Source organism: Poecilia reticulata, chromosome 8 (genome assembly GCF_904066995.2).
Source record: "Poecilia reticulata chromosome 8, P_reticulata-male-v2, whole genome shotgun sequence".
Lineage (NCBI taxonomy): Eukaryota > Metazoa > Chordata > Actinopteri > Cyprinodontiformes > Poeciliidae > Poecilia > Poecilia reticulata.
Window position 1 is genome coordinate 25,817,062 of NC_088837.1, and position 20,002 is coordinate 25,837,063.

The window sequence follows — 20,002 nt, forward strand, 5'->3', positions numbered from 1 at the left end:
CTTTAATACATAACCACTAGACTAAAAACCTAAAAACGTCGACATCATACAAAAATCCCCAAACTCTTGAAAGGGTTTTTCTTCGCAGTCCTTTCAGTCTGCAGTTAGAAACTTTACTGGAACTCAGCTGGACAACGAGAGAGAAAACACAAAGAGTTAAAATGTTTTCTGCTCGTTTTACATCAGAGAACATTAAGATCCGGCACAAACCGGCAGTTTGCAGCCAGGCGGCTCAGGGCTTTGCAACTTGTGTTTGGATTAACATTGACCCCAAAACCCCCGGTTACCACGGCGATTCTCAGCCAATTTAATCCCTGCTGTTTACAATCCACCAAAGCATTACACAACTCAAGCAGTTTCCTCCGGCGGAGACACACAGCGGCATCCTTCTGTTTTCTCTATCGGATTACTTAATTTAAATCTAAATTCATCAGATAATCTCATCAGATTATTTTCTTGAAGTTGCTGCTTTTTATCACGGCAACCAGTGACTCAGCAGTAAAATACTTTCCAATTTCTTAATAAGGTTAATAAATCAAAGCTAACATATGTTATATTGTAAAGGTTTAACTGCATTGCCCAGAAAAGGTGGGAATCACCATGGCAACCATCTTTTCCTGAGATGTAGCCGTTTCAGCGACATTTAAAACTTTTCTGAATTTTCTCTGCTGCTGTTCTGCTTTTTGGCATTTTTTTATATCCATTAACTTCCTGCTACAGCAGATTCTGATCATCCAGATTTAAACCAACTCAACTGCTAACGTCTTAAAATACTGAAAACCGTTGGACACCGGACAGACAACGTCGACTCTTCACACAGACGTGCGACGGACTTCAATCAGTCGCTCACATGTTAGACTGACATCATTTATTTTGACAAAAACAAACAGCATCTGTCACGTTTAATCCGTACGGTTCCATTTTATCTCTGGTCCAGTTCTGCTGCTGAGCTGGGTCTGCTGAGGAAAACGGTCCGGAGCCCCCAGGCCTCAGCACTGCTCCTCCCCCAGAGAGTCTGTGTTCTCCCCCAGGTCTACGGAAGCCGACGTTCCCCTCATTTTCCCATGAGCCGGAGCCGGGCCAGGCCCGATGAGACCGGCCCTGGGGTGGCCGGGGTAGACCTCCACGGAGCCGGAGACGGACTGCAGGGAGCGGTCCCGGAAGTAGTGGAAGGCCTCCTGGTCCAGGTAGCTCTGCTCCTCGCGCAGGCCCTGCTCGAACAGCTTGCGTTTGTGTCGGAACTCGATGACGGTCTTGGTGTAGGAGTTGAGGGTGGTGACGGAGGCGGCCATGCAGCAGGTGAAGGAGCCCCACGCCATGCTGGTTGGAGACGCAGAGAAAATCAGTCAAAGTGAGAGTTGGCTAACAAACAAACTGTGATTACCTACCAAGGTTCAATTTCCCAAGCAACACCTGCTGTCTGATCCTGCCTGACCTGTAGACTCGAGGATTTACTGAAGCAGAACCTGCCTGACATCATGAAGTAGGCGAAAAGATCTCAAAAAGCAACATGTTGATCTCTGATCTAAGAAATTCAAGGAAGTCATTTACATCAGTCTGGAAAAGGTTGCTGAGACATTTTTTCTGGGACTCCAGTAGTCTGGCCATCACCTTCATATACAATTAGATTTTCATCTGCCTTCAGTGCTCTGTCTGGGATTTCTCCCATTGAGCTAAATTTTAGCTGGTTGAGGAAGAAGGAGTTGTCAATTTTCTGTGCGGTTTTAGAATTGCAGAGTTGTGGATTAGCAACGGCAGCAGATGAAGTGAACCAAACAGTTCAGCCCATGTTGGCCACGCCTCCAAATGTTGACCAACAAGAGGATCGTCAGACATTTTATTGCTGGGAAAGAAGTTTGTTAGGCTCGTCACTTCTCTCTGGGCAGTGAGCGATGTCTGATTAAAGCACACATAGTTTCCGGTAAACGCCATCGATCTGGCGTGTTCCATTATGTCACAGCCAAACATTAGCGATTGGGTTAACAGTCACACAGACAGATTCACAGACCCGCTGTATGAAGCAAAACAGAGAACAAGGAGCTGTTTTTACTGGGCTGGGACTCCAGAGAACCAAGAGAGAACCATGATCCACACATGGAGAAAAGATGAGTGGAGAACCTTCCCAGGAGAGGAAGACCGACCAAAATGAGTCCAAGAGTTGACTCATGGAGAGGATCAGAGGAAAAAACAGAAAAACATCTAAACCTCAGCAGTTCCTGCCAGCTGTGTTTCCATAACATCGAGTAAAGGAAACATCTTGATGATCTCAGGAGTCACGTTACATCTGGTGGGACGTAGTACCAGAACACGGTGGTGGTAGTGTGATGGTCCGGGGCTGGAAAGACTGAATGGGATAAAATCTGAAAAATTTATATGAATCTTTTTATCATATTAATAATTGATGTAATACTTTTAAAGTGGTTCTAATGCAGCAGATGAGCAACATCGGCATCAGGACATTTCGGCCTGAAGGTTTCTGAGCAGAATGAGGGACTGATGCTTCCTGGCACTAAATATCAGCTTAATAAAACCCGACTGCATGTCGTCAGAAACGCACGGCATGTGAGGTCAAAGGTTTATGGGAGGAGAGTATCAAGCAGATGAGGTTGTTCTCCCTGTCCTTGTTTGACGGGTGATTTGTTTGAGCTGCTGCTTGGTTTTACCAATGAGCAGAGAGCTGTGAAGGTCCGACTGGATGATTATCTGAGACAGCGGCCCTGTCACTCACCTGGGAGCTGAACGCCACCGCCTGCTAACCTGCACGCCTTCAGGTTTGGATGTCTTATCAGCCTGAAAGACCACTCAGGTCCTCTGGATCCCCAGGATTCAGTTTTTATGCTTCTCTAATCTGGAACAAACTTCTACAAAACAGCCGAAACACTGAGTTCCTTTAAATCAAGGCTAAAACCCCCCAAAAGCTGCTTTTGATTAGTAGTAGGACATTGATCAACATAATCAATGTGTATTTGCTTGATGGCATTTGATAAACTGCCATGTTTATTGCTCGTTTCATAATTTATGACTGTGTGTTTTTATGATGTGAAGTACTTTGAACTGCCTTGTTGCTGAAACCTGATACACAGATAAACGTGGCCTGACTTACGCCGTTCATTTGGTTAGTCATCTTCCAGACCTTTCTTAACCCTGATATTTCTCCCTCTTCTTCCTGCTCAAACACACCTTGAAGCTGGGAGGAACCAACACCTGCTGAAGGTGAAAACTGATTGGCTGCAGCCTCTCTGTATTGACACCTGATTTACAGATCAGAGCTCAACCCTGTTTCTCTCAGGAAGTGAAAATCACAGTCGCTGTGTCTGAGAGCAGAAATGGAGCAGAATCAGCTGGACAGAGAAACTTTCTCCTGTTCGATCTGTTTGGATCTACTGAAGGATCCGGTGACGATTCCCTGTGGACACAGCTACTGTATGAACTGTATTACAGACCACTGGGATACAGAGGATCAGAAGGGAATCCACAGCTGCCCTCAGTGCAGGGAGACGTTCACACCCAGGCCTGTGCTAAAGAGGAGCACCATGCTAGCAGCTTTAGTGGAGCAGATGAAGAAGACTGGACTCCAAGCTGCTCCTGCTGACCACTGCTATGCTGGACCTGAAGACGTGGCCTGTGAAATCTGCACTGGGAGGAAACTGAAAGCCATCAAGTCCTGTTTAGTCTGTTTGGTTTCCTACTGTGAGAATCACCTCCAACCTCACCTTGATGTCCCTGGACTGAAGAATCACAAGCTGGTGGAGCCGTCCAACAACCTGCAGGAGAACATCTGCTCTCAGCATGATGAGGTGATGAAGATGTTCTGCCGCACCGATCAGAAATGTATCTGTAGTTTCTGTTTAATAGATGAACATAAAGGCCATGACACAGTGTCAGCTGCAGCCGAAAGGACTGAGAAGCAGAGAGAGCTGGAGGAGAGACGAGGAAACATCCAGCAGAGAATCCAGGACAGAGAGAAAGATGTGAAGCTGCTTCATCAGGAGGTGGAGGCCATCAGCCACTCTGCTGATAAAACGGTGGAGGACAGTGAGAAGATCTTCACTGAGCTGATCCGTCTCCTCCAGAAAGGAAGTTTTTATGTGAAGCAGCAGATCAGATCCCAGCAGGAAACTGAAGTGAGTCGAGTCAAAGATGTTCAGGAGAAGCTGGAGCAGGAGATCAGTGAGCTGAAGAGGAAAGACGCTGAGCTGGAGCAGCTCTCACACACAGAGGATCACAACCAGTTTCTCCTCAACTACCCCTCACTGTCACCCAGGGAGTCTAAAGGTCCATCCAGCATCAACATCCGTCCTCTGAGACACTTTGAGGACGTGACAGCAGCTGTGTCAGAGCTCAGAGACAAACTACAGGACGTCCTGAGAGACTCATGGACAAACATCTCACTGATGGTCACTGGGGTGGATGTTCTACTGCCAGAACCAGAACCAAAGAGCAGAGCTGGATTCTTAAGATATTCATGTGAAATCACACTGGATCCAAACACAGCATACAGATATCTGGTGCTATCAGAGGGAAACAGGAAGGTGACACTTATAAAGCAACCTCAGTCTTCTTCCAGTCACCCAGACAGATTCACTAAATATTCTCAGGTTCTGAGCAGAGAGAGACTGACTGGACGTTGTTACTGGGAGGTGGAGTGGAAAGGAATAGTTTCTGTGGCCGTTGCATACAAGAACATCAGCACAGCAGAGCAGAGGAAGAAATGTGGATTTGGAGGTAATGACTTATCGTGGGCTTTAGATTGTTCCAGTTCTAAATTTGGTCACAACAACATCTGGACTGACGTCTCAGGTCCAGTTTCCTCCAGAGTCGGAGTGTACCTGGACCACAGAGCAGGTCTTCTGTCCTTCTACAGCATTTCTGAATCCATGACTCTGATCCACAGAGTCCAGACCAGATTCACTGAGCCGCTGCTGGCTGGAGTTACAGTTGGTTGGTTCGGAGCCTCGGCAGAACTCTGCAAACCCAACTAGCCTTCCTCTGTTCTCTCTGGTTGTTGGTCAGGGTTGATTTCTCTGATGTCTCTGCTGTTCTGTACTTTGTTTTTTCTGGTTTAAATGTTCTCATCACTGCTGATGTGTTGATGGAAATAAAATGGAAATTTGAATAGCAGTGCTAATGTTAAATCATAATTGTAAAAAATTATAAACAAATATTAATGCATGTCACAATGAATAATAAAATAAGTTATTTCTAATCTTTTGTTTTATTAATTAGTTTCTTTTTTATTCTGTAATTTTTTTCTCATTTTTTTCATATTTTGTATTTAACAATTTTTTTTAATTCACTGTCACTTTTTGTTGCTTAATTTTTTCTCACTTTTTCATATTAATAGAAAATATAGTAAGATAAATACCGAACATAAAAAAATTTGAAAAAAATGACAATTACATAAAAAAGGAAGATAAGAAGTTCTTGTTTTGGGGATGCAATATTTGGCACATTATGTACAGGAAGGAATTTATTATTTCTATATTTTGTGCCACATTTGGCAAGGTCAGCTCTCCAAATTTTTTTTGTCCTATGCTAACAAAGACGTATAATAAAGGACCTACCAGTCTTTGAAAAACTGGTAGGTTTTTCAAAGACTTACAACTGCATGAATATCACAAATGATCAAAATATTACCTAAATAGTTAGTAAACTAGAAAATTCCTGAAGAAATTTAACCGGGGCATGCCTTGCTGCGCTGGCAGTGCATTAGCACTGGTTCGGCAGAGACTTTGTACTCCAAACCAGCCGCTCTGCCTTTCTCTGTATTCTGTTGCTTATAGAGAAAGCCTCTGCTAACTGTCGTGTGTGTGAGACAGAGGTGGAGAAGGATTTCTATCTTTATGAGACACCCAGTCAGTTTTGATGAAAGAAGCAGTCCGAACAAATGCTTCCCTTTTAGGATCCGTAAGGCCGATCCAAAATCCGTTTGAAGCATATGAGAGGGCTATTTGTCATCTCCAATAGTACCGCAATTCATATCTGTAGCTCATTCACAGTAATAGCAGCGATGAGAGAAAGATGGTGTGCGCTGAGCTCTGAAATTTTTCAGAAAAGTCTGAAAATGAATGGCTGAGTGCCTGTGGTTACCCTGTCACATGATTTCGCTCTGAAACACCTTGACAGAAAACAGTCAGCCCTAGAGAAATTTTGAAAACATTTTACGGGAGCAGGCATGTGTATCAATGTCATGATCAACTTTCATACCAATAGAGCAATTTTTGTAGGCATGAGAGCGATTTCAAACTTGTTTTGGGGGTCAAAAATTCACTCATTTTCTCACTCTAAAAAAGCGGCAATTGGTGTCAGTTACACTCTAAGGTTCGGCAGTTGGAAATTTCGCTCGTTTTTCGCATTTTATGTTGCCATCGTAACTCCGATCCCCAATAAAAATAATAGCACCCATCTCGGCATTGAGCTGCACATTTTGATACCATTTTTGTTGGTGGGCACGCAGCGGTACGAGCCGCATTAAGGGAGACGGAAGAAAAATAAATAAAGATATAAAGAGACATTCTATTGGGTGTTGAACAATAGGTGCCTTCCATGTAATGCTAATGGCATGCCCCAATTAATTCAAAAATCTACAATAAGAATTGTTTTTTATATGTAAGCCTTTTTTTCCAATTCATAAAATAATTTTTTCTCCATTTGTTGAGCATTAAAGTAAGTTTTAAGTGGAAGCGACTGACCAGAAGGACCAGCCGTAGTCCCAGCTGTGGGGCCTCCAGTCTTCAGGGCCCAGACTGACTGTGATCTGGAACACCTGAGTGTACATCATGTGGGCCACCATCCCCAGAAGACCTGCAGAGACACGCAGAGGACAAACGCCATGCATGAGAGATCACATCTGGATCAACATCCAACGGAAATATCTGACATTTATGAAACCTTTAGCTTCTAAGGAGACCAAAAGAAAGACGCTTTTAAATTATATTCTAACTTTCTATGCTTTTTGGGCTTTAGATGAATGTTCTGTTCTAAAAGCCAGAACATACACAGTGATTCTGCAGTGAAGAGTGAAGAATATTTCTTAAAATATATGAAATAAGAGAATTTGTAACTGCAAAAAAAATGATATCCAATGAAATTATAGCAGCAAAGCATCTGAAAGGCTTCCCCAGAAACATATTCAGGCTTTATTGAGTTTCATTTTATTAAAGAACTTTGTTTACGATCCCTTCTTAAAGTATTTTTTATATTAAAACAACATTTTATGGTATTAAATTTGCATATGGTGACAATTAGCAGATGAAGCTGGTTAAAAAGGTTCTGAGTTACATTTAATTTCTTACTTAACGGCCCTGACTGGATCATCAGAGGGAAAACAGCAGCAGCAATAAATCAGAACGTTTCCAATCCTCAGAACTGAATAAATTGATTTAATGCATCAAATCAATTAGACACAGAAGTTCAATCACTTACAGGATTACAGCAAATCAAAAGGAGAAAGAGTGGATCAGTCAGCTGGGCTGGTTCTGCTGCAGGCAGAGGGACGGCGGGTCGGCCCGGTTCTGATCAGCCCAGTTCTGATCAGCCTCAGTGCTTGGGTCGGCCCGGTTCTGATCAGCCTCAGTGTTTGGATCGGTTCTGATCAGCCTCAGTGTTTGGGTTGGCCCGGTTCTGATCAGCCTCAGTGTTTGGATCGGGTCTGTTCTGATCAGCCTCAGTGTTTGGGTCAGTTCTGATCAGCCTCAGTGTTTGGGTCGGCCCGGTTCTGATCAGACTCAGTGTTTGGGTCGGTTCTGATCAGCCTCAGTGTTTGGGTCGGTTCTGATCAGCCTCAGTGTTTGGGTCGGTTCTGATCAGCCTCAGTGTTTGGGTCGGTTCTGATCAGCCCCAGTGTTTGGGTCGGTTCTGATCAGCCTCAATGTTTGGGTCGGCCCGGTTCTGATCAGACTCAGTGTTTTGGCCGGTTCTGATCAGCCTCAGTGTTTGGGTCGGTTCTGATCAGCCTCAGTGTTTTGGCCGGTTCTGATCAGCCTCAGTGTTTGGGTCGGTTCTGATCAGCCTCAGTGTTTGGGTCGGTTCTGATCAGCCTCAGTGTTTGGGTCGGCCCGGTTCTGATCAGCCTCAGTGTTTGGGTCGGTTCTGATCAGCCTCAGTGTTTGGGTCGGTTCTGATCAGCCTCAGTGTTTGGGTCGGTTCTGATCAGCCTCAGTGTTTGGGTTGGCCCGGTTCTGGTCAGCCTCTGTGTTTGGGTCGGTTCTGATCAGCCTCAGTGTTTGGGTTGGCCCGGTTCTGATCAGCCTCAGTGTTTGGGTCGGCCCGGTTCTGATCAGCCTCAGTGTTTGGGTCGGTTCTGATCAGCCTCAGTGTTTGGGTCGGTTCTGATCAGCCTCAGTGTTTGGGTTGGCCCGGTTCTGATCAGCCTCTGTGTTTGGGTCGGTTCTGATCAGCCTCAGTGTTTGGGTTGGCCCGGTTCTGATCAGCCTCAGTGTTTGGATCGGGTCTGTTCTGATCAGCCTCAGTGTTTGGATCGGGTCTGTTCTGATCAGCCTCAGTGTTTGGGTCGGTTCTGATCAGCCTCAGTGTTTGGGTCGGTTCTGATCAGCCTCAGTGTTTGGTCCGGTTCTGATCAGCCTCAGTGTTTTGGCCGGTTCTGATCAGCCTCAGTGTTTTGGCCGGTTCTGATCAGCCTCAGTGTTTGGGTCGGCCCGGTTCTGATCAGCCTCATTGTTTGGGTCGGTTCTGATCAGCCTCAGTGTTTGGGTCGGCCCGGTTCTGATCAGCCTCATTGTTTGGGTCGGCCCAGTTCTGATCAGCCTCATTGTTTGGGTCGGCCCAGTTCTGATCAGCCTCATTGTTTGGGTCGGCCCAGTTCTGATCAGCCTCATTGTTTGGGTCGGTTCTGATCAGCCTCATTGTTTGGGTCGGCCCGGTTCTGATCAGCCGACCGTCCATCCATCGTTTTCTGCTGATCATAATTTTCTTCCATCCGGTTTTATGTCACTCAGTTTCATGATCAGCTATTAAATCTAGACGGCGAAAAGCTTTTCCGTCTTTCCGGTTTCCGGTGGGTTTGTCCTCAGAGGACCAGCGATCAGAGGCGGCTTCTTGTGTAAGAGGTTTAACAACTCCTGGCAGGAAAACAGTGAAGCCTGGAACTAAACCATCTGACCCAAAACCTCTGCTTCACTCCTCCAGCCATGAAGAAGAAATGCTGGACCTCTGCCTCACTCCTCCAGCCATGAAGAAGAAATGCTGGACCTCTGCCTCACTCCTCCAGCCATGAAGAAGAAATGCTGGACCTCTGCCTCACTCCTCCAGCCATGAAGAAGAAATGCTGGACCTCTGCCTCACTCCTCCAGCCATGAAGAAGAAATGCTGGACCTCTGCCTCACTCCTCCGGCCATGAAGAAGAAATGCTGGAAAATCCTAGAAATGCTTGAATTTTATGTTTTAATGAAAAATCTTCACATCTGAACTACATGATGAAATGTTAAAAACTTCCTCAGACACTAATGCTCTAAACACACTACTGGTTTAAAACCAGTTTATGTGGAAAACGAATGTTTCTGACTATCTTATAGAAAATAATAAGCAATTGAAAGCAGTAAAATAATTGCATTTGTTCATCAAATAGATAATTAGCTGAATATTAATTTTGAATACATGGAATAGGAGAATAGATGTGACTCAGATGCTTTAACTTTTCATTATTTTTTACCTGCTGAATGATAAAATAAATGTTCGACATTTTAATGTCTTTCATAGAGTAATCTGTTTAAATTAAAAGGTTATTGCATATTTGCCTAATATTTTTAAAGTTACATTCAAACTTGTTCATGTTGATGTTTTCTATTTTCTGGTCCTAAAGCTGTTCAGTCTTTTCTGAGGAACAAAAACAGGACAGAGTCACACTATTGGTGAAACATTTAATTAATGCTTCTGTCTCGACTTAAATGAGATTCTAGATGTGAATATCTCAACTTCAAAAGTATTTTCAGGATTTAGTGATGAAACAAGCTGAAGCAGTAAAATCCCTCTGAGTGGATTTATCCTTTTCTTACCGGACAGTACGGTGAAGACGGCGGCGAAGGCATTGAGTTTGAGTCCGTCGATGACGTTGCTGGAGTGGAAAAGCTCCAGACACATGAGGCTGAAGCCGACCACCAGCAGCAGGATGTACAGCACCTCCGAAACCACCGACAGCCACAGCACACCTGGAAGACAGCAGCTGCTCACAGTTATGGAGCTCTGCAGATGTGGGAACGCTGCTGGAGGCGTTTCCTGCTTACAGCTTCACTGTTTTTAATGACATCAGTTACGAGGATTTTAATTTAAGTATTCTTGGACTTTGAACTTGAAGAACCAAGAGGAAACCCCTCCAGTATTTAACACAATCAGCTTCTCCCACATGTAAACAACATTAATCAGCAACACATTCAAACTTGTAATTTACCCTGCTACATTATTCGAAGGATTCCCCAATCAGGACTATTCAGAGGAAGTCATTTTGCTGAATTTTGTATCCGTTTCAAAAACTGCAGAAACTTTTCATTCCTGACAGAGCATGCAGGGTGTCACCCCTCTGGGGGCGGACGCCGTGTCGGGTTTCCCTCCTCTGTCGTCCTGAATATGTATCAGCAGACAGTCAATAAAACATGTTGCAGGGACTCGGCTGATAACAGGAAGGCAGCAGCTCATCAGACCGAGTCGCAACACGAGCGGATATAATTACTGACTTTAATTACGGCGTGTGCACGCGCTTGTTTGTGTCAGCGGCGCGTGACGTCTGTGGTTCCTGAGTGTGAAGCTTGTTTTTTTGTTTTTTTTCAGGGCTCCTCTATAGATTTCCAAAACAAGAATGGACATTTAATTAAATTTAGACCCTGAGGGCGGCTCACAACGCAGGATCCCTATTAATTAATTCACAGCAGGATTTTGATCAAACACTGAATAACTCACACAAACTGAGTTACTTTGGGGAAGCATTATGTTTAATGCAGACTCACTACGTTGTACATGATTATTTAATTTAAAAGGTATTTAAATTTAAAGATGTGTTAAATGTTTTCAGGATGTTTTCCCGCCTGCCAGTCCGTAGCAATTATAGCAACATTAGTTACATTTTTCAACCGCTGTGGTTTTCTTTCACACTGCACTGAGTCAAACCAACCAAACCTTTCGAGGATCCTGTTCCCCTCCTCGCCTGTGGGGGCGCTGTACCAAGAACCACTGACGGAAACACCGAGTGCAACTTCCTTCTTCACAAAAAGGATTTTGGTGATCGATTTCACTTTTGTCTGTGGTTAAAGAACAAGAACGCAAGGCTTAAATCTTCTGCCGCTAAAATCTGACGCCTCCATTTTTGTTTCCATTTCATGGAGAAGGAAGTTCCCCTTGGTGTCTTCAGAGGTTTTTGTGTCGTTTCTGTGAGGATGTGAAATTTTCTGTTTGTTTTCTAGTCATTTTAGTTCCTGTGTCTTGTCTTCCCTTTGATTGATCCCAGCTGTGTCCTGTTTCCCTGATTACTCCCACATGTGTCCGTGTTTCTTCGTCGGGTCCTTGTAATAGTCGCTTGTCGTCGTTACCTCACTCCAGTGCTAACAGTGTTGAACTCCTTGTCTCCTCATTCACCTGTGCTGCCTGGTTTTCTGTGAGTTCGTCGATTAAATCATTTTTTCACACCACTACCTGGGTCCTCCGCATTCATCCTCACCTCAACTACCGCAAAACGAGACCGTTTCCTCCAGTGGTTCTTGTTGCAGCGCCCCCACAGGCCAGGAGGGGAACAGGTTGCTCAGAGGGTTTGGTTGCTTTGACTCGGCGCAGAGAGAAAGAACCACAGCAGCTGGAGATGGTGCAGATGATGAAGTTTGATCCCCAATCGAAACGAGTCTACCAGACTATCAGGTGGGAAAACACCCTTAGTGTGTCGGGGGAAACGAACTCTGGTCTGTTTAAAGTGGACCAAATGTGTCAGGTGTGAATACACCCCCAGGTTCGTAGTTAAAGCAGAGTTCACTGTTTTGGAAGCTCAATCGAACTCTTGTCCGCCTACAAACTCACCAAGCAGCATTTTGGCTTCAAAAGATGAAAGAAGAAGAAGAAGGTTGTCCGGATAATCCCATCATCGCTGCTGCTCTGGTTTTAACAGATGAAACATCTGAGAACTTTTATTATTAACAAGCAGCTCAGTGTGAAGCTAAAGGCACCAAAAATATTCTGTTTCTTCTGAATGCTCAGATATTCCTCTCATCAGCTCCAGGATATAAACACCAGCAGGAATCTAGTCCGGCAGAAAACCGATCAGGTGGGATTGGGAACATCCTGATCATCTCAAAGCTTCAGGCTCCAATAACTTCGATAAATCAACCAAAGATAATCGCCATTGATCAGTGAGCACATCTCAGTTTCCTCTACCTGCTTGGTGAACTTGGGAGCCCCCTGGTGGTGAGGGTCCTAATCAGCTGTTTAACATGCATATGCCTTGGGCCGGCCCTGCTGTGCTCTATTTTAGCAAATGCATCGTCAACATCTCCTTCAAAGGTTCTGCGTCTGTTATAAACTCACTTTAGGAAGTTTTTAGTCATTTCCTCTCAGAAGATGAAGATGCATCTTTAATAAATAAATTTAAAAATCCCATTTTGGTCTCTGCAGGTTGACTCGTTTAGCTGCTCCTGATAAACACGGAGAGCCCAGAAAAGAGATGTTTTTGCTTTTTCCCCTTCTTTTCCTCGGATTTCCCTGGGCTCTGGGAACAGGTGGGCAGCAGCAGGGAGCGGCGGCGCAGACCTTAATGACCGTCATTACTCACCTCTCTCCGACGCCGGGGCCAGATCAATGAAGCTCCTGCACTTCTCACCTGAGAGGAGGCAGAGGGAGCGACGGAGGAGAGAAAAGGTGAAGAAAAAGGTGAAATGAGGCAAACAGAGCAGCGGACGAGCCAGAACGGAGGGAGGAAACGACCGGAGTTAGCAAATAGAGCTGCTACCAGTTATTAGAACATGTCAGGTTTATTAACACAGGCGGTCTAATTAGCATCTTATTAAGCTGCAGAGTCTTTTCTATCAGGGAACAACTTTATACTCGCACCTTTAATGATGGACCAATAAGGAATGTAGTGAAAAATAGTGATTTTATTCAAAACCTTGATCTTTAAAATTAGCTTCTGGCTGATGGCAGCCATACAGAAATACAGGTTTAGATTTTCTGTCCGTGACGTATCAATTACGGCTTAAATGATTAATCGGATTAACCGATTATTGGAATAAGCGTCAACTAGTTTAGTAATAGATTAACTGGAATATACAGACTTAAAAAAGCCATTTGCTGAAAAAATATATAATCCAAGTAATAATTTAAAACTGTACAAAATTATCAATATTTTGTATCTAAAATTAAAAACTTCACTTAAGGAATACTGTCATTACATTTTAATTGTTTGTATTTGTGCATTTTTAATATTGTATGAAAAGGCTTTAATCTTAGTAACTCAATAGAATAATTGATTATTAAAATTTTATTTTATTTAACCAATATAAAAAAATTGTGCATTATTATATGTGTGATGGCTCCATGCTGATCCCAAGAAAAGTTTAATATTTTCAAATATTTGAGCATTTTTTATATATTAAAACAATGCAATTCGTATGATGTTTATATGGTATATAATGTAAAACACACAATTATTACAAAATCATCCTAATTCTTTGGAGCCCCAGAACTTGGCGCCCTGGGCTACTGCCCCTCAAGCCCCGTCAGTTTATCCACAGTGTTGGGAATAACCAGCCTCCATTTTATTCACATGATGTCATCGAACTGGAAGTTGTCCATATTTGTAAAACAATCAAAGCTGAGTCTATAATAATTAGATATAAGCGACAGAAGACGGTTTCATTGCTTCCATGAAAAGCCAAATTTTCATAAAAGCTAAACTTCCTTCTGAAATCACTTCTGTTGTAAATATTGTCATTATTTACATTTGTTGAAGTAATTAATTTTTCTGCTGTGTTCAGAGCTGCAGACCTAATAACATTTCTCTCAGGTTGTTTGGAGTTTTCTCTGCTTCGTGATTCTTTCTTTCTGGCACGCTCCGCCGGCTGCAGGGAGTTCATCAGCGCTCTGGGCGACCCGGCGGGTCACAGATCAGCGGCTGCAACACGAGCCATAACTCAGCCTCTGCAGTGTCACAGACGAGAGGCAGGCCCATCCATAACCGGCCTGATTACCAACGCGCTCACAACACCGCACAGCCCAGATGAAGACACTCGAGAAAACTCAGACTGCCTCCACAGGAATAACTCAACAATAACGCTCGTTTACGACCGTAGTAACTTTACACTGTATATTTGTATTCTATGGAGCTCAATTAGGGCCATCTGGTTTGCTTTTTAGAGCCTGAAAAAAGAATTTAAACAAAATGTTTTAAAACTGAAAAAAGATTTGAAACTGAAATATAATTTTAAACTGAAAAAATGTTAAAAAAAAAAACGTTTGGAAACTGAAACATTGCAAAACTGAAAAAAATATTCAAAGTTATTTTTCAGATTCAAGGTTTTATTTTTCACTTTCAAAATTACTTTTGTAAATAATTTGTTTAAATTTTTTTTTTTCAGTTTCAGAATTTTTGTTTGTGTGTTTTGAGCAAAGTTTATGGGCACAATTTAGCTCCATATTAATACCAACTTACACAAAATGACAAATTATTATTAACCACCTGAAACATTTTATATTAGGGATAAATTCAATTAAAATGTCAGAGTAAATTATAATAGATGTTTAAATGTTGCTTTGCATCTTAAAGCTACAGATCAGTTCCTTCTTAGTTTTGCAGCGATTTGCACTGGAAACCAGACAAAAATACTTGGTAAGATTTTGTCTTTTTGCAGTGTAAAGGTGAAATTTTCAGTGTGGAATTCACTGTAAAAACTAACAGGGCTGAAGTCCAAACCATGTGCTCTGCATAGACCTGTTACTGTAATCCAAATGTAGTGGAAACCACTTTAGAAACGTATCTAAGATCTCCAGTAATTTCTTCTGAGGTTAAAAGAGCTCAAGTGGTAAAAAAAAAGATAAAATCTGATGAACGTAACGTCTGCGCTGCGTTAAAGGTGAGCAGCTCAGCGTCTGATTAAGACATGAATTTAAAATGTAATTAAAGAGTGAGCAGCTCTTCTGTGACCCGACAGGACCGACAGCACAATCAGTATTCCTGCGTACTCCTTCTCACAGCGCCGCTCTGAAATGTTAATTATTCAAAAAAGGACAGGAATATTTCCACTTATCACATTTCCAGTTCATCAGGAAGTAATGAAACTGATTCATTTCAGGCTTCAGGTGCTTCCAAACATCCTTTCTCTCAGATTCTCTTCAAAGTCCCATCATTCGTGTTTGGATGTGGCTTTGGTGGCGCCGCCTGCAGCTGCCAGCCTGTTTAATCAGCGGCTCGATGTCGTCTGGAGGTTAATTACGGCTCTGATGAGAACCGATGGTTGGGAGAAACAACAGGTAATGTACCTGAGTGTCAGTCTGAATTATTTAGTTAAAACAGAGAGCAGGACGCCTCAGTATGCAGATATAATCAGGCTAATTATACAGCAGGCTGCCAGAACTACTGGGAGTTTAACTGTTTATCACAAACTTTGGTAATTATACGCACATAAAGACGGAAGCCGCTGGCTCGGGGTTAAAGGTCGGTCATTACATTTGATTTCAGTTGGATGTTGGTTCTGCCAACCCGTTGGACCAGAACCAGCTGAACTCCCCGTGTAATGACTAATCCTCACCGTCTGCCTTAATTTAACCTTTAACCTTTAACCCCCGACGCTCATAAATAAAAACTGGAGAATCTTAAATGAAGGTTTCGTCTCATTTCTGATCTCCAGTTAAAACATGAATAAAATCACCGAATAAAAAAACGACTTTCCACAGAAACAGACAACTTGACCCGACTGCTGCTCTCACAAATTAATCTACAAATTGTCGCTTTTTTTAACCAAAAATATACAAAAAACTTAATATGAAAATAAAAACCAAATAATAACAATTAAATAAAAATATCTGACATAACATTATTTCAGGCCAGTATTTGGCTGGGAGTCGGTGTGGATCTGCAGATTTCCACTCCAGCTCTGGGGATCAGCAGTCAACAGGTCTGGGCTTTGACTAGGCCACTCCAGATCCTCTACCTCGTTGTCTCTAAACCATCACTGTAGCTTTAAGTTAATGCCTTCTGTCTGGAAAGTAAATGTTTTCTCCAAAGCCGTAGTTCCCTTTTAAACTTTCCATCACCACAGCATGATGCTGCCACCACCATGCCTCACTGGTGATCTTCTGGTCGTCGTGTCGAAGGACCAGAAGCCTCCATTTTGGTCTCTTTAATCGTCCGATCTTGTTGTATCTCTTTGTCTTGTTATGATCTTGCGATGTTGTCGGATCTTGTTGCTAAATAGCTTTGAAACTGATCCAAAGACGCGGCGGCCATTTTTACTGCCATAAACAGTCAGTAGTGTGTGACATCATGAGGGTCACCTGAGGGTCATCTGATTGCAGTTGCATTTAACTGGTAATATGAGCAAAAGAAAATTCAATGATTTCAGCAAAAATAATAAAAATTGGGCATCAAGATCTGCTGTAGACTGAGCTCAGAAAAAATGGAGAAGAAAACAAGAACTGGGTTTGTTGTCCAGGTATGAAGAACAAAATGGGAAAGGAGGAAAAAATACTTATAATTAAGAGAAAGAAAGAAAGAAGAAAAGGATCAAAAAGAAAAAGTGAAATAAAGTTGGCGCAGGGTTTTTATTGTCGAACTTTGTGTTCATTTCATGGTTTTGTTCAGCAAATATGGAAGCATTTCACTGCCAAAGCTCAGAAATCAATTCAAGAGCCGAGTCTCGTTAAAACATGAAGCCAAACTTGGTAAAATGAGACGAGTTTTATATCTTCCTATAAACAGGAAAGTTTTTCCTCACAACATTTAAATCTGATCTCATGAAAATGAAGTTTGTTGTTAATATTTAAGAGTCACATTAAAACGAGACGAGTTTTACATTTTACTATAAAGTTTCTCTTTATGACAACATCTAATTTCATAAAAAAAAGGTTTCTTGTAAAAATTAGTTTCTCATAGCAACACGTTTTGAATGAGAAACTTTAACGAGCAGAAACTCGTTAACACGAGACGAGTTTTTTATCTCAATATAAACAAGTTTCTCATTATAACATCTAAAATAAATATTATGAAGACAAAAGGTTTCCCGTTAAAATGAGTTTCTTGTTAAAACAAAAGTTTATTTCTCGTTATAATGAGAAACTTTCTGGCAGTAATGTTGAAGGTTTGATGCCCAACCTGTCAACATGAGCAAGTTTCTTGTTATAACAAGTTTAGCATCTTGTTGCAAGAGGAAACTTTCTCATTTAATGAGTCCTGCACAAAGTTTCACATTAAAACATGATTTACATCTCGCTTTAACAAGAAACTTATTACGAGTTTGCATAACAGGAAAGTTTCCCATTATAACAAGATGCAAAACTAATTACATTTCCTATAGTCATGCCTTTCTATAAGCTTTACTGACTTTATATAGGTTTTATATTGAATACAGTTATAGCTCCACTACAGCTGCTATTCTTGCAGTTTCTCTCACTCCAGCAGAAAGCTTGGAGTATCTGATTAATTTATAATAATATTCCTGTTTTGGATCTGATTAGAAGGAGATTATTCCAGGTTCTGAGGTTTTCCAGCTGCAGCTCCTCCAGAGTCACCATGGATCTCTTGCTGTCCAGGTTGTCCTGTTAGCTGGACGTCCGTGTCCCGATGCGTCTGCAGGTCCATCCTGTCTCCATGTCCACATGATGGATTTATCACAGACTTTGGATGTTATTGTAGAACCAAACCAACTTCCTCCCTGACCTGCCGCTGGGTTTCTTCATCTTTGTGATTCTCTTTGTTCTCTTCTGTCCATGCAGGTGGTTCCACTGGACCTTAATTAGGATTTTCACATTAAGATGCATAATTTTCCTTCAAAATGTGGGAAACAGATCCCTTTTAAATAGATAATATTGTAGATTATACTGTTAAAAGCGTATTAATTTTTAATTTATTCACCAATTAGTGTACAAAACAAACATTACAGACTAACAAACAGAGGCATTGCTCTGCAAAGTAAATAACCAATTATATAAGAGAATAAATAACTACAACAACAAATGAATAAATAAATAAAATAAACAAAGATCCACTTAGGACAAAGACAAAACACAGAACTTAACAAAATGATGTCACAACAAAACATTGAATTAATTGTTCAGTATGTCAGTTACGATTATTTTCCTTTCCTCTAATATTTCTTATGATTAATCAAACAGGAGTGGATAGAGAGCAACAAAGGATAAAAAGTAAATAAACTGAAGATAACTAAAGAAGACGTTTTGTGATCTTAGTAGCTTAAAGAAAATCAAAACTTTTCCATTCAAGTCGATATTTTACCCAAACCTGCTCCTCTCTTCAGCAAAACCTGAGAGACTTTCCCAGTCAGCCTGTTTTATTAATAATAACGGAATTTATGCAGGAAATCCAGTTTAAAAAGAAAAACACCAACTCCGTTGTTTATCAACCGCCAAAAAACATAGAAGAAGAAAACACGCGCTGTTTTTGCGCGCGTAAAGACGCCAAAACGTTCCGTAAAGACTGGCCATGAGTGGCTGGAGTCTCGGGGTTCCCGCGGGGACGTACCCACCTGCTCCGTGGATGTTCTCCTCGCAGGAGTACCAGATGCCGGTGTGGAAGCGGCGGAACAGGAAGCGGTCGTCCCCGGTCTCCCAGCTGTAGTGCACCTTGCTCTGGTCCGTCTCGTTCACGCCGTAGTCGATGCAGTTGTGGCGCCGCTGCTTGCTGCAGTTGGGCTTGGGGACGCGCTGGGTGCCCTCGCACCAGTAGGTGGTGATGAAGGCGGTGGTGGAGAACAGCAGAGCCGCCAGGTTCAAACACACCGACAGCAGCGCGCGACATTTCCGCGTCGTCTTCATGGTTTCCCGCCAGAACCATGCGGGACCGTCAGAGAGGCGGCATGGCGCAGCGGCTTTACGCGCGGCTCCTTCCTGCGGGTCGGTCCTCAGCAAAATGACAGCCGTCCTCTGTCCATCTGCTCCGCTGCTGAGTCAGAGGAGGAGAAGCGAGGCTGCCAGCGGAACACCCCTCTTTCTGTCCCTCTGACGGCGGCTTGTGCGTCATCACCTGGACCGAACCGAGCTCACACCGCCAGCATCTCACCGACTAACATCTGTTTCACAAAATACACTTAGGATGCAGAATCAGAGGTGGGTGGAGAACCCAAAACTATACTCAAGTAAGAGCAGAACTACTTACTCAAGTCAAAGTAAAAGGTGTCTGTCCAAGACAACTCAAAGTCAAAAAGTATTTGGTAAAAAAGTCTACGAAAGTACTGAGTAGATGATCAAATGATCAAATTACACTTAAAAATTACACCATCAAACAGAAAATTGTTATTTATGTTTGATAACAATTTTCACTAAAATTGTTATTTTCTTTAGCTGAAAGACATGAAAACAGTTTGTCACTGTTAGGAAGCTGTTTATCTCTTGAAACAGATTTCCAGAACGTTAGTGGAGCTAAACACATCAGCGTGGAGCCAGGCGTACCTTCTATAGGGAAGGAAAACAAAGAGAAGATGACACCAACAGCTCCATCCAAGAAAACAGCGAACCAGAGAAAAACCTTTAAAAATAGAAACATTTAAAACACATGTCACCAACAGCAGCAAAGGCTCCACTCAGAAAGCCAGAGGAACTTTCTACATGAATGAAGCACAAAGAGAACACAGATCCAATACATGAGAAAATATAATTATATCATAAAATACATATAAATAAAAAAATGGGAGCACACAGTAACTGCATTTCCATTAATCATAGAATATTGCAAATTGAAATTACAAAAATAGATGTTCTTAAAGGAAGCAAGCTCATTTAGAAAAGCTGGGAAGAGGTGGTTTACAGCCGTATCCAAACACTTTTTTTTTACATCATGAGTCAG

At 42.4% G+C, this 20,002-nt stretch overlaps 2 protein-coding genes across 2 annotated transcripts; one reads left to right on the plus strand and one right to left on the minus strand.

Moving 5' to 3' along the window:
- Positions 1-853: 853 nt before the first annotated feature.
- On the minus strand, positions 854-19,216 carry gsg1l (gsg1-like). Its single transcript, XM_008416554.3, has 5 exons — positions 18,687-19,216; positions 12,764-12,811; positions 10,014-10,166; positions 6,693-6,804; positions 854-1,320 (listed from the first exon to the last, which is right to left on the minus strand). Exons 1-5 carry the CDS (start codon positions 18,973-18,975, stop codon positions 990-992), a joined length of 933 nt encoding a protein of 310 aa, XP_008414776.1. The 5' UTR covers positions 18,976-19,216; the 3' UTR covers positions 854-989.
- On the plus strand, positions 3,327-4,982 carry LOC103469063 (tripartite motif-containing protein 16-like). Its single transcript, XM_008416553.3, has one exon. The coding sequence runs from the start codon at positions 3,327-3,329 to the stop codon at positions 4,980-4,982; it is 1,656 nt and encodes a 551-aa protein (XP_008414775.1).
- Positions 19,217-20,002: the final 786 nt, after the last annotated feature.